The sequence below is a fragment of the Mycteria americana genome, chromosome 5, assembly GCF_035582795.1.
Source record: "Mycteria americana isolate JAX WOST 10 ecotype Jacksonville Zoo and Gardens chromosome 5, USCA_MyAme_1.0, whole genome shotgun sequence".
In the NCBI taxonomy this organism is placed as follows: domain Eukaryota; kingdom Metazoa; phylum Chordata; class Aves; order Ciconiiformes; family Ciconiidae; genus Mycteria; species Mycteria americana.
In genome coordinates this window covers 21,712,579-21,727,868 of record NC_134369.1, presented here as the reverse complement: position 1 = coordinate 21,727,868, position 15,290 = coordinate 21,712,579, and the positions used below count along the sequence as shown (strand labels likewise).

At 36.7% G+C, this 15,290-nt stretch overlaps 1 protein-coding gene across 11 annotated transcripts in view; it reads right to left on the bottom strand.

Moving 5' to 3' along the window:
* PPP6R3 (protein phosphatase 6 regulatory subunit 3) overlaps positions 1-15,290 on the bottom strand; it is a 67,702-nt gene that overhangs the window by 23,960 nt on the left and 28,452 nt on the right. For all 11 annotated transcript variants that reach the window (XM_075502439.1, XM_075502433.1, XM_075502441.1 and 8 more), the window contains 11 exons: positions 14,501-14,687; positions 13,482-13,619; positions 12,908-12,973; positions 12,552-12,664; positions 11,755-11,868; positions 10,923-11,052; positions 8,866-9,018; positions 6,709-6,858; positions 6,125-6,189; positions 3,400-3,515; positions 2,889-2,974 (listed from right to left, as the gene is read on the bottom strand). In XM_075502439.1, the coding sequence (XP_075358554.1) occupies positions 2,889-2,974; positions 3,400-3,515; positions 6,125-6,189; positions 6,709-6,858; positions 8,866-9,018; positions 10,923-11,052; positions 11,755-11,868; positions 12,552-12,664; positions 12,908-12,973; positions 13,482-13,619; positions 14,501-14,687 (1,318 nt within the window). The remainder of the gene's footprint in view (positions 1-2,888; positions 2,975-3,399; positions 3,516-6,124; positions 6,190-6,708; positions 6,859-8,865; positions 9,019-10,922; positions 11,053-11,754; positions 11,869-12,551; positions 12,665-12,907; positions 12,974-13,481; positions 13,620-14,500; positions 14,688-15,290) is intronic.

Here is a 15,290-nt window from a genome sequence, read left to right as displayed (position 1 = left end):
CAGAATTATGCCAGGGGAGGGAGTGGGAATGACCACTGCATATGCCAGCAATTAATTCTTTACTTAAGAAAGATCCTCACTGTTCAGACCAGTCGCTTTCTAACACTAACACACAGCACAGACACTTTTTGCAAATAATTCATTCTAACATGTGGCATTTTCTGCCTCATTTCCTGGTAATATTGAGACAGATTTTCCTTAAGAGAAAGGAACTACATGGTGATTTTTAAGGCAACCATGAACAATTTGTCCTGTAGACTTACTTTTAGGCTTAAGGGAGGTATATTCTCCTCACCTAGTCTTTAAGTATACCTCACAAACATTCAATATCATGACTAGTAGGATGCCATAAAGGATGCCGTAAAGACACACATCTGAATTTATACAAAGTCTCTTGTACAAACCTAACATTACAAATTGTATAGCATTCTTCACTGTACCAGCATCACTAACGCACCTTGTCTAAGGAGAAAATGAACTATTACTCCACATTTGTTTAATCTTCAGCTAGCTAAGTGTAAGTAGGTAAGCTTAGTGAAGTACTGCCTACCTTCTACCAGACGGACAATTCACAGTGGAAAAACAAAAGTAAGCTTCCTGTGAAGTCTGTAAAGTGTTTTGGGGAAACTCTGAGATAGTTCTGCTACATGCTCACTTCTAAGTCTGCAGTTACTGTTGTTTTAGAAAACGTAACAAGAATTTGTTTCAAAGACAGAAAAGCCTGAAGAGGGGTAAAGAGAATGAAAGGTATAAAGTGTTGATAGATTTACAATCAACATCCCTGATGTAAAACAACTGAAGAAGAATAGTCTCATGGCTGCAGCAGCAGTTCATTATGCACGGGACCCCAGGACCACACACCTTGTTCCATTACAGTAAAAGAGCTCTCTCTGTTGAGCACTAAATGACTGAAGCATTGCAAGTACTCACAAGATCAGTTATTTCCATAGCCTTCACACAGCTAACTTATTTACATATTTTTAAATGAGCTTCACATCATAAGAGTATGCACATACAAAGATCAGATCATATGAACTTAGTAAATCCAGTAAGTTGGCTGAAGAAGATCAAGTGTAACAGTAAACCACAGCTCTCTCATTCAGGTCAGGAACTGTGTGCTTAACTATTATAAAACCTATGACCAGATTCTGCTCAATAGCTTGCTTAGGACAGGAAAACCTTGAACCAAAGAAGTCAGTCTACTTATCTACCCAGCAATAAATAAGGTTAATCCATAGAAAAATAAAAAAGGTGTGCTTAAGATTTTGCTCTGGGGACACTGAAAACCTGCACTTTAAATCAGGTATATAATCTTTCAGGTATAAACATTAGTTCTGATAAGCTGTTGTATTAACCCAGGATGCTTTCATCAACTTACAGAAGAGTTCAAACTCTCAGACATACCAAATGGTCCAGGTTTATAGATAGATAGGACAGGCCTATGGAGACCAATGTGCAAATCAAAAGCATGGATATTAGGGGACAGTATGACTGGGAAGAAATACTGTGGGGCTATGTTTTCAGGATACACCCATACAATAACAATAACTTAAACTTGACTCAGTAGAACAAGCTGAGTTTTCCAAGATCTGTCTTTTAATATCTCCTACACCACATTGTACTGTCCATTACTGCTTATCTTTGAACTAAATGCTAATCCAAGGCTCAGGAGAATTGATCACGCAAGCAGAAACAAAGCCTAAAGCCTATAACTTTAAAAATTCAAAGACACAGTATTTTCCAGATGGCATTTTAGATACAAGGATTTGTTTTAATGCTTCATATTTCTATTCAACTGAATATTGTGGAGTTTGGAGATATGTTTTAAATGAGGTTTTATTGTTGTTACATCAAGTACATTCAAGTAAATGATTGCATATCTAAAGTACTAATTACAATGTTGTTAATTATAATCAGCTTAAAGTTCTGCCTCTTTAGATGACTCTTCTCTTGGCCTTGACCAAGAAGTAGTTTCTAACAAGAGGAAAATATCATTATTCTACAAGCATTATGAACTTCTTTGCATTCACAGGCTCATAGAAAAAATACCATCTGTACATCATTTGGTCCTGTGCACAAATTGCACAGTTTCAGATGAATTTCCTATTGCTTCTATTGCCACACATAACATGTTATAGCATTATGTTCCAGTTGTTATATTATGTTGAAGTAGCAAATTTAACAGTCTGTTAGTCTTATACCCCAATTAATATAGCACCAGCACAAGTTAATGAAGCCATATGCAAAGCACTGCATTCCTAGAGAAGTCAGGTATATTAAAATTCATTAATTGGTCTGTTGACATTGGAAACAGCCTCTGCTTATTAAAGTCTCCAAGTGATCACTCTTAAACTGTATGTTTAACATGATTATACAAAACCTCTCATATTTCTACTTAAGTTTAGCTTTTTTCTAAAAGTGTAATCACTACCACTGTGTGTAGAAGAAATATGACAGGTGCATAACAAAAGTATGCAGAGTTACTTGACTTAAGCAAGGTTAGTAACACATGCAGTGGGATGGAGGTTCCCATTAAACTGTAGATAAAGCGATTAACACCAGTTCCTCCAGTTTTAGTTTGTACTCTTCAAGCATACAGCAGCTTTCAAGGACACTAATTTGAAGCTGTAAAGAAATCTTCTGTCTTGGCAATTATCTGGGATGAGCTATACAAACTGAGCTACTGCAAGACTCCCATACAAAATATTAACGATATGGCTTTAGTTGAAGAGTAAACTAAAGAATTATCAGTTCCATAGTTCAGCAGCTACATGTACTTGTCAACGAACGTACGTGGTAGTTGGGAAGATTGGTTGTGCTGCTGACAAAAAGAAACTGGGGCCCAAGTAAACAGCAGCAATTTTGATACCTTACCCATCACTACTTACCAGGTCCACTGTATTCCTCTTGTTAGTTTCTCCTAAAGAGCTTGTGCAGAATGTCTCCCATTGCTCTCTGACCTCCTCTGGGAGCTCTAGCATAGGAAACAGAAAAATACCCCAAACAATTTGATACTATCAACAATGGAGCATCACTTAAATTTTAATTTAACACTTTTGTTTTCTTCTGGTCTACCAGAAATACTGCAAAGAACATATATATCCCTCCTAAATCCGTAAGGATTACTCTACCTAGGCAAACAAGTCCAAATTAAGCAGGTCAGCATCTCTTTGCATTTATTTCAGGGAGTTTTTATACTGTTTGGGGAAAAAACCAAACCAAACCAAAAAAAAGACTTAAGCATATGTTTAAGGATGGCTGGTTTTAAGTTGAATGCATCAGAAATAATCAATATTTTCTTCCTTTATCCAACAGCTGCCTTTTAATTTAAGTTGGACTCCTTTCCCCAAAATTTGATAAAGAAAGCCATGAAGACAAACTTGAAACCATTAACATTACCTTTAATGAGCTGTTGGACTAGTGTACTGTTTGGCCCCTTATCTGTACTATGCACAATACAGTTTGCTATCCTTGTCAGATGACCCATATAGCCATGCCGCCTTCCTCCTTCAGCCCTGCAAGAGACAAAAGGAATTCAACTGCCCACAGAGCAATTGTGCTGTGCTACTATATTTTGTTATAAAACACTATCAGAGTCAAGAAGTTACACAAGGCAAATAGCATAGGGGCTCTTAAGCAGAAGAGTTGCATCCTAAAACGAAAGGGTCACAAAAATACTCAAGAATTTAAGATACCAACTGGTTTGACTACACTGAACCAGTTTAGAAGACTTAACAAGCATGTAAACTACCAAGAAGGAAGAGCAGAATATCTGAACAGATTATTTCTGCTTTCACATTTGTGTGTGTGTAGAAAGAAAAAACATACAGCATTATCAAGATAAAGACAAACTTACTAACAGATCCACGGTTTTTAGGAAATTTCTGTTGCCAAGAGCATTTTTCAAAACCCCAATACACCAAACATTCTCTCAGAGCTTTGAGTCCATGATCAAAGGAGAAAGAAATTCTTAAATCCTAAGTGTGCTCCAGTATTGCAGAGTTTCTTAACATTACATTTAGCATACAGAGCTGGAATGGTATGACCAACTGAAATTTAAGTTAGGATCACTGCTTTCCTGAAGTTTAGGAATGACATTTAAGTGCATACCAAAGGTACAATTACAAGGCGGTTCGAGTATTTTTTTTTATGTAACAGAACAGCTTTGTAGAAACAGGAATTACCCATTTTTAGAGTACTGCTTTGAGTAGCTATTATCAGCTAGAACTGTTCTAGATCTGACCAAAGAGCTAAAGTGAGAGCTCCAATTTGGACTGAATTTCTAGCATTTAGCTGCAAGGTAACCAGAGATTTGCTGTGTCAGCTTTTTAAGGTTTTGTGCTTTTAAAATGGGGGGGGGGGGGGGGGGGGAGGGGAGGGACAGGACGGATGGACACGAATCAAGAAAGACCTGCTCAATTGGCTAGACTAACCTCCCATGAACTTGACTGAAGTCTTTGTAAAGTGACAGTTCAGGAAGTAGCTTATGTTATGCAAACACAAATCACATTATTTTCCACCACCATCATCTAACACATGACGTAACTGAAATTATGTTATGTTAATGCAAGATGTCATGAACAAAACAGTACCACATTGTTTACAGAACAACTTGAGATTCCTGTCTTATTTCCTCGACTGCTTAGGTAACAAGTACATTCAAAACAAGCAACACATGATGGCAAACGTTATCATTTCTAATACAGGATATGCCATAAAGAGCACTTGTATTTGACAAAGTAGACTGACTTGTCATTGCTTAGCCAAAAAGTCTAGAATACGATTGTATCTTCTGTTAGCAAATGCTTATTAATCCCAGTGAAACAAACAGCTTTTTAATATGTCAGACTTTTACACCAGAAAGCAGTCACCCTCAAGCTTCCAGAGCTGCTCGAAATAACATAAATGACAATACAAAAGCATTAAAAAAAATCCATTTCCTGAAGCAGCTAAGCTAAAAATATCTTTAGATTATCTTAAAGACTTATCTTTTATATTTGGAGTCATACCTGTACAAAATTTCATAAAGGGGTGAATTAATTACAACAGCCTGCTCCTTTCTCACAAATAAAAATAAATTCTTTCCAGATAAAAGCACAATGTGAGGTTTACAATATTTTCCACATTAGTATTTGCAAACATGAGACTAAACATTTAATTAATTCATCCAGATGATAAGCACTGGATCAAGAACATTCTTGTCCAACCAAAGAATAGTTTTAGGTTGGATCTATGGAAATAACTTTCCATACTTCTCTCCTTTGACAGTCTAATCGCTGATAAAGTTGGCAGTTCTCTACAACCTCAGGAGAAGAAGATATAAAACAGAAGACATTTGGGAGAGCATGTTTTCTACAGTTAAATTAAGTCACATTCCCTTTCTTTGTACCACCCTCTTCACCTGCTTCAACATGCTTATTTTCAGGTCAGTTACATTAGCCATATATTTACTATCTGATTCGTATCAAATAGGAACAGGAGTATTTTGGGGAGTAGAACTGTCTCAAATAATACACCAGCAAACCAGCAACACTATCCCAGTCAGCTAATTCAGTATTTTGACAAGTTAGAGCTAAAATTTACTGAGCCTTCAGAGAGCTGTTTTAGCACCTCAGGTGAAGATAGAGGGTTTTTTCTCCTGCTACAAACACAATTTCAGACAGCGTCAACTACTTGAAAATTCCATCCTTTCACAAACACATACTTTTAGAAGTTATTCCATTGCTGAGGACTTGCCTTTTACTACTTAGGAGTCTGTTGCTCCCCAATATGTAATATGCTTTGATGTGTTTATAAATAATTTTCAATTGCTTACTGGAGAAAAGTATTTTCTGTCCTCTCAAAACTTATGGTATGTTTCTGTACTTGAAGATGGGTAGACTTTAAAGATCATAGTAATATCTTATACGTGGCAAGAACGACAAACTATTGCATTCTCAAATGGTCATGGGAAAAAGCATTAGAATGCTACCAAAAAGTAGTATGGAGAGAAAGCTTTAATCCAAATATTAACATACAAGTGTTTTTAGAACTGGCCAGATCAGCCATGAATTGGTCATACATTCATTTCACAATTCGAGTCTTATGTAGACAATTGCAGGGAATAAGAAAACTAGTTACTCACTGTTTCTTCTCATTCATCTCCCATGCTTCAAGTATTCGTTCTATTAATTGGCACTTAAGGAAGAGCTATCAAAAAAGCAAAATAACCTTAATAGCAGTAAAGTGGAACACTATTATGCATTTTACAGTTGATTTTACAAATACTGAAGTCTTACAAGATAACTAATTTCAGATTCAGGATAAATACTTTCATTAAAGGTTTTAAAGTTCAAAAGCAGCAGTCAGATCCCAACCAGAAACCTAAAACCTAAACCTACATTAATTCTGCTTCTCTTTATAGCTGCTGAGCTGTAGTAGCATAAAGCTATTGAAATAGCAATTTTAATTCTTAAAAATAGGAGGAACTTCAAGAAAAATAAATACTTGCAGCTCTGCATACATGCTCATTTTGGGGCAGCAAAAGTCTACTCCATAGCACTTTCAGCTTTAACACCCGGAACTGACATTTTAAGAAAAAAAACAGAAATATTCCTGTTCATCCTATACATAAATAAAGTAAAATTGCGGTATATTTATGTAAGAGTAACTGCTACGGTAGCCTGGAGACAGGAAAATTCAAGAGATTCCCCAAAACCCACAACTTACATGTTTCAGTAAGAGATTGTGCCCAGTGGAATCCTGATCTGTAATTGTGCCATTTTCTGTGCTTTCAAGAGGACTTGCAAGAATCAATGCAATACAGATTTCTACTTGAGTATGCAAAAAGTTATTCCATGTATACTTAAAGAACATGTCCTGAAAAACAAATTCAACAAGGTTTACACAAACCAAGATCTTTTCATTAAACATAACCAATAGTCTCACCCCAGCAAGTCATTTGAATGACTATGCTGGAACAAATTCTGAAGTTTTACAATAAGTATTATTGTGCAACAGAAAATTTGCGACCTACAAAAAAGTTAATTCTTGTGCTTGCTATTATCTGAACACAAGAACTATCATACTGGATCAGAACAAAAACTCAACTGTAACTCAATTTATCCTGGGGGTAAGCAATAATGCACTTTGTTCTCTGAAAGACAGGGAGGAATGACATTCCCCACTTACATTCTTTCTCCTAGCTGCAGCCCAGAGAGTCCCAGAGTCAGAAGTGTTATTACAACCTTAGTAGCCCTTGACAAATTTCTCTTTTTTGAATTCGCTTAACCTTCTAGCATCTACAATACTGTTTATAATGTGCTCCTCACTTCAGTGAGGTTCCTTACAAAATCCTATCTACCTGTTTTGAACCTGTCATCTACTAGTTTTATTCTCTGTTACAGAAGGCTACCTCAGATAATCTAGATGCAGTTTAAGATTATTAAACACCTTACATAAGACAAATACTGAGGTTGAGATACAATAAACAGTGTTCATTCAGTCATGTTCCTAGTTCTCCACATTTTTCCTCTTAAACATAGGAAATATTTTTTCAAGCTTTATGTCCTGTTACTTTAGGCTACTTCTTACTGCAAAACTCAAATGATTGCTGTCACTGGTAAAATGAAATTAGTTATGGAAGTATATGCAGTGATTGGAACACCATTAAACAATTTAAATCTCATTCAAAACACAGCTAAAGATCTCAAATTTTCCTTCAGTCCTCCTAAACTAATGATATCCTCCCATAAAGATATGCTACTGGAACTAGACAATTATTTTTGCTAACAGTCAAGTCTGCACAGTAAAGCATGTGCTGTTTCAGCCAACAGCATGACACACCGAGAAGTATATATGGCTATAATTACTTTTTTTTCCTCCTTATGTAAAACCTGCAACAGAAAAGCATGTTCAAACCTCACTGAATTTATTTTACAAAATAATCTACTTACAAGAACATGCAAATGTTCATAGCATGTACATTCCCTTAGACAACACATCTAGGAAAAACTTCAGTTACAGTGAAGTTAGCTATTTGTATACAAGTTAGCACCTGTCTGCAAACCCAAGCTGTGCAGAGAAATTGAGATTAAAACATTACAACCATAGCTGTATTAATTAGTTGAAGGAAAAAGGGATTTTAGACTAAAACAATTTGGGACAGAGAGAATATTTACACTTTAAGTTTGCAACCGCCTGCTTAGAAGCAGAAGTTTACGTATTCAGAAACTGTAGTATAAGTTCTAGCATGTTTTGCTAGTTATTAACTGATACCAACATTTGAATTTTTTGGTCAACGTAAACACAAAGAATATGTCCTGCTACAGTTGAAGTATGAAGTAGGAAGTACTTAAAGTACATGTTCCACATTAGCAAAAAGCAGTACATTAACTGACTGAAAGTTTGTTGTGCAACATCTTGCTTTCAGAGGTTTGAAGGCATGGAAGCTACCAAGAATAACTGTACCTTTATAGGACAGTGCTGAGATACCATTTGGTGTGCCATTTATTATTGAGAGGAAAAGGGGGTTAGAGGGAACTTCGGAAAATAATGAAAACAGCAGGGAATCCTTGACCATGGCTGAAAATTTGAGAACATACAGATGAAAAAGATAAGCTTGTTAAGAAAACCTCTTCCTACATTTATGAAGGTGTAGAGAATAAGAACCATTCAAGTGATCAGAGGAAAACACTGACTTCAGACAGATGAATTTAACAGTAAAATCCAATATTAGAAGTTCTTAAACGGTGCAATAGAAGCCACAACACAACAGGCTTAAAAGTTAGGCTGGAAAATATACTACAAATTATCTGCAGTGACAGGAAAACCAGAAGAGATCTTAACAGCAATCCATAAAAATAAGGAAGGCAGCATAAAGCTTACCAGTATTACTCCTATGCTGTTAAGCTCTATAAGCTCCTGATTCACACTGCTTGTATTCGTCTGTAAGAGGCTACATATTAATCTAATCACATTTAAGCGTGTGTTTCCCACAGGTGGATCCAATACTCCCCAGGTTGTCTTCATGACACTTTTCTGAAAAAGGTACATACATAAAACCCATTAAAATAGCTTTAAAAAACCAGCTCGTCATTACTATGCATAATGACAGAGTAGTGCTTAAAAATATATACAATCAGTCCTTGAGCAACAGGCTTACCTTCACCCTGCAAAAAAAACCAATTTTTAGTTCTGAACACTAGAGCTTATTTTAACTCCGTACACAGGAAGCACTAAGAACAGCCACATGAAACAAACGACATTGTAAAACCTAATTGTTAATTACAGACAGGATCTCAAAGTAGATGCATTGTAGCCAACCCTGAAAGGAATTAGGAGATAATTCCTAGGAAAGGCTTCTCACTGGTTCATCCATGTACAGCTACAGTCTACATTGCTACAATATACACAAAACAGCTAGGTGGACAGTCTCCAATTTATAATATAATGCCTCAACGACCCTAGCTTCATACACTTGAAAACAATTTCATTGAGCAACAAGGCTCTCTGGCATCTTATTCTAATGTTATACACGAAACAAGCTCTATCTGTATGTAGTCTTTGAAGGAGTTACTTCCAACACAGCAAGAATCTCTTTCCATGCACTAGTGGGTCCTTATACTACAATTTTAAGCTTCATGGTCCTTGCATTGAAATTTTAGCTGGTTAACAAACCAGAACTGTTGTCACATAACCAAGTGCCAATAAGAAAAATCTGGTATTAGCTACCACAAGAGCTAAAAATCTAATAGCAAATATGCAATGAGCACAGGAATGTCTCATTCTCTCAAAATGTCTTCCTATCTTAAGGCATGAACACATTCTGTCAAGGAGACCACTACCGCCTTCCGTAACACTGGATGTCATTTTTGCCTGACCATCACCACCCTTGCATCAGAAAAAAGATGACTGACATCCTGCTAGTTCATTTCGTCCACTCCTTATATAAGGCAAAAATCTAAGGATGTCCATTTAACTAGTGCTCAAAATGAACAACAGATTCAATAACTTCACTAGATGACTTATTCAAATGCTAAGTATGTCCAACTGTCAGAAAAAAAATACTCGGGTATCTTATGTGACCTTGCTTTTACTGTAAAATAGACCTGCATCTTGCCATGTTGTTGCAATAAAGATAAGACAGTTTCTTTGCATTTTATTATCTCTTCTGCATTTGGAAGTCTTGAGGTCTCATCTTCTCCAGGCTAAGATAAAGTTTAATGCCACCTTGACACCCCCCCTCCCCCCCCCCCCCCCCTTCTGGTATTTTATAAGCCTCTGGTCTTTATTTTCACTTTGGCTCACAGGTCCTTCTCTCTTATAGACTGTGGCACCCAGTTCAGGGTGCAGCTGAAATTCTGCCAGTGAAAATTTGAGTGGAAAAATATAAATGGATCATAGGTAAACCCTCTATTTATACATCTATGTCATGGTGTTGCAAAAGGTAAATACAAGATAAATTGCTTAAATCTGTTAAAAAGCCCAAGGAATTTAACACGACTAGAGTGCAGGGTACGTGCCATGGAGCTCGTCTACTTGGGTCCTGGGCAAGTCTAGAGGAATTGCGCAGGCCTCACATAGGCCATGCCAAAGTTCCAAACAACTGAAGCGTCCATCCTTCCTATCCAGGTACGACTTCCAAGCAGAAAACAGGACCCACCTTGAGAACATACAGCAAATGTCTTCATTGCTTTCAGGCTTCAAGGCTATTCTGCCAACTAAACAAAGTTTAAGCTGGAAAAGTGTATCAATTAGCACAACACATTGGCTCAGGGACAACAATAACGAACAACAAAGCTCACAACAGGCTGGGAAGGAACCTGGGCACTTGCCCGAAAGTTGTCAAACTGGGTTTTGTTTGTTATTATAACCTGCCTAAAATACAGTCACACAGTGACAGTCTTGTTTCAATTAATTTGGTAACACAAGGTTTCACTTACTTTTGGAGGCTCAAGTAGGAGTTCATGGAAGGATGAAAGTCGTGCTTTTATGGCTTCTAAAACACTTTTGTTGACCAAATATGTTGAATTGCTCATACCTGGAGGACAGATCTCTATATGGCCTTCAAACCTAAAACACACAAGCAAAATCTGATAATCAATGTCAAAACTAGTTGTAAAACACCTTTAAGGTATGATTTTGAGTGTCACAGTTCTGAAGGCATGTGAAAAGAAGAGGCAAGTAAAAACATAAGGTTACAAACATAAATTAAGTGTGAAGTAATGATTGAACAAGATTTTTCCAAACACTAGCCCTAGTATTTTTTGGTTTATTGTGCTTGAAATCTCCAATATGGTCTAGAGATTAAACATTACAGCTGTTCTATTTCTTTTGAGGCAGATAAAGAGCTTCGCCCATCTATCCTGAACAACATATACAAGTCGAATGTACCACAGATATCTATTCAGTGGTTCCTCAAAGTCAAGTTGTAATAAAATTCCAAATAACCTTTTAAAAAGTCAATATCCACTCACTGCACTGTACATATTTACTCTACTCTTTGTATCCAGAAATAAATTGATGAAGTGTAATTAGTCTGATCTGTCCAGTGGCATTTAAACTAGCTTCTAGAACAAACTGCAGAAAGACTAGTCGTTTGGTGAAAGTGTAGTAATGCCAACCTCAATCACTTGGTTTGCTCTTTTACTTCGTCACCTATGACAGACCACAAAAAAATGGTTCAGTCCTAAGTACATGAAGACACTTACTATTGCTGAACAGCAGATTAGTTAAATTACGCAGGCATAATTTAAGCGAAATAAGAACACTTACGTCTGTCGTCTTGTCTCAAGTAAGGTCAATAGTATTTGGATTGCACTGACTATTGCAGATTCATTTTTTTCTTTATGAAAAATATTAGACAACAGCTGCTCTATGATTTCTTGTCTGAAAAGAAAAGCATTGGCATCAGATATAACACTACTTCAGGATACAGCTGTTAACAGAAGTAGCTACCATTTGTACATGTAAAATTAATAAGGGGATAATACAAAAAAAACTAGCAGCTATTTCAAGCTAGCAGGTACCACTAGGACAATCACTCCCATCCTCACTGTCCAAATCATATTTTCCAATTCCTTCCATTGATCTAGTTTTTTGATCTGACAGCCAACACTACAAAAAGGGAGTTTTCAGTCACATCAAAAACCTGATTCAGCTTGCCCTAACAGCCACACAAACCTAAACCTGTAACCAGCAAAAGGAAGAAGGGAATACAGGAGAATCTTCTCTAGCAGAAACACACACTTAAATTAACTTAAAACAAATACCAGATCAAAGCCAAAGTCTGTGTTATACTCTGCACAGTGTCAAGCTAACCTCCACATGTCTGATCACTAATGTTGGCAGAGCAGGAAATATTTTTATGAGACAAAACCCCACCAAGGAAGTCCTCCAGGTGGGCCCTGCTTACTTGCTGAGTTATTTTAAATTACACACAGATGATGGGTACCCAAGAAAATTCACCTGAAAAGCAGAGCTTGCCATTTCTAAAGGTTTAAGGTCAAAAGTTAAAAATTATGTTTTCTATGAATTGAAAATAAAATCAGAAATTCAGCAAACCAACTTACTTCTCTAGACTTGCAAGCAGTGGATCTGGTTCTGAACTGTTCTGTACTTGTAACATCTGGTCTCTGCTTAGACGAACAATTTCACAGAGTGACTGTGATGCATTTGAATGCCTCTGGAACAAAAAAACATAGCTTTTCACTACAAGAGCAGTAACATGCTGGACTGTAATTCTTCAATTAATAAAGGTGAAAGGGGGGGGAACCACACACCTTCCCTCAAATGACCACACTTAAATAATGAAATCGGCCTACTGAAAAAAGCAAGCAGAAAACAGTAAAACTAAAAGTTCTAACCATATGTCATACAGCAACTTGCTGAACAGATAGACCCAGAAAAGCGTCAGATCAATACTTACATCTTCATCTTGAGACGGATGTACAATTTCCACAAGCCGCTGGATAATTCTCTCCTCATTTAGCCACTGTAAAAGTGTTTGTGGGTGTTAGGAAGAATGTTATCCAAGTGAACGAATTAAATGAATTAAAATTAATGAAGTTAAAATAAGTCATCTGACAATTGCCACAAGTCATACTGTTGGTATTTCTAAACAAAGACTAACAACACTTCAGAAAAAATGAAAAAAGTAAAATTAATGTTTCTGAGCAACTGTAAAAAAGAAAGCCTTAGGTATAATTTTTAAATAAAAATGATGCCAAAAAAGTGTTCAGTAAGGTCCAAAACATTTTTAAAACTGCATCTGGCAGTTTTAAGTTGGATATTGAAGACCAGGGGAAGAGACCAGCCACTCAGGTTCTAAGTTGTCCCACCAGCACTGTGGCTCCTCTGGAAACGTATTGGCAGCTCCAAGCAAAAAAACCCTACACATTAATTTCAGCACATTTATGAAATAAACTTAGTAAAACTAGCAGAAGATAAGCCATCTTACAGTTCACATGTCAGACAAAAATCCTTTGAGACATTTTACTTACATTTAACACTTCTTGCCGGGGCTGTGGAGGTTCTATGCAAGTCAGTAGCCTGAGCAACAAGTCCATGATAGCAGAGGTCCCTATGTGCTTAATAATGAGGTCTACAAAATCATGTTTCCTCTTTAAAAAATCCACAATCTGGAAATTAAAAAGAAGTAAGCTTACATTTGCTTATCGGTATTACAAATTACATCAAACGGTTTTAGTTTCTCTCTCCTACCAATTGGAGAAAAAAATTAGAGCTTCTTAAACACTTTTTCCACTTAAAGCTTGAAGTACAAGGCAAGATAAAATAATACACACATATAGAGTAGCAAAAGTGGCACAGAACAGATCCATACTATATGCAGTGTGTCCTGGGCCTCCTCTCAAGCCCAACTTGCTGACCATAAACTACTTGGAATCCAATGCACAGTCAGCTTTCCTTTTTGGTATGAATTACTCTCATCCCTGCTTAGTGAGCAGAGCTCGACACAGCAAAACCTTAACATAATACAAACAAATACAGAGCTTGCTAAATTAAAGATATAGAATAGAGTCACAAACTTAATTTGCTCAGGTACAAAAGCCAGTCATTGCAGCTGTTTGCAGTATTGGGCCACATTGGACAACGTTTCTGAACAAGGACTCCCAATGTGTCTCACCTTCTTCTAGAAGAATTCTTCACACCAAATGGGACCCACTCCCACTGATGCAATTCACTTACCTTCACTTCAAATCACCAACAGCAATTAATGCCACTATCGCCATACAAAATACTGAGCTAAGCTAAGCCACAAGGTAAACACTCACACTGATTGCACAAATAGCTCAGGCAAATCTGAATCAAATACATCTTACTCATCCAGATATATTTTTTTAATCCATAAAAACAGCTAGTGTCTTCAGCTAGTATGGAAGTTGAATGCTCGTTTTTGACTCTGCTGCTATCCCTCAAATGTGTAACCTTAAAGCAGCACTGCCGAGTACTACGACTTTATTAAAGTACTCATTAAATTGGAGAGCTTGTAAGTATTTACCTGTTCTGGTTTTCTGCTTATAAGAATACTTAGCACCTTGCTGAAGAAACTGGCCAGTAAAGGGTTTAGAGGAGATTCATTTAAGAGGAAGCTGTACAGTTTCATAAGTAAGGATTCTTCTTCTCCCAGCCTATCATTGATCTGCGAGACATCTGATGTAAGCAGCTCACACGATATGTTTGGATATCTGGGGAAAAGGCAAAAAAAAGTTATCCACCACTCATACTTCAAAGTTATCATACTTCCAGCTCTGAATTCAGAACCTGGTAAGGCTTCTGACTAAGTTTACAAGCAGGGTTGGTCTGCACTAATTAAAACAGCAAACTACTGCAAGGTAACATCACTGCACATTCAGCCTACAAGCTCTGTTCTTTCATTTAAGAAATGCACTACTCTGTTCTTCAGTAGCAATAGGACAATACTAGGAAAGTGGGGAAAGGAAAGGGAAAGCTTTTATTTTAAGATCTACTGTTAAATCCACCTGTTCTATTGTTAAATCCATCTGTTCAAGCACTGATCTCTCATTTCAGAAGCCACCTCTTTTTTTGAAGGGAAAAAAGTTAGTTACCAAGAAGTTAAGCAGACTGATAGTACTGGACCGATACTGGGGAGGGAGCAGTGTGTTTTCCTCTTTCTAATGTAAGAAGGACTATATTAAAAAAGTCAAAAGGAATAGCTTCAGGATTTTTATTTATTTATTTATATTTATATATATGTGTGTGTGTGTGTGTATGTATATATATATGTGTGTGTGTGTATATATATATGTATGTATATATGTATATATATA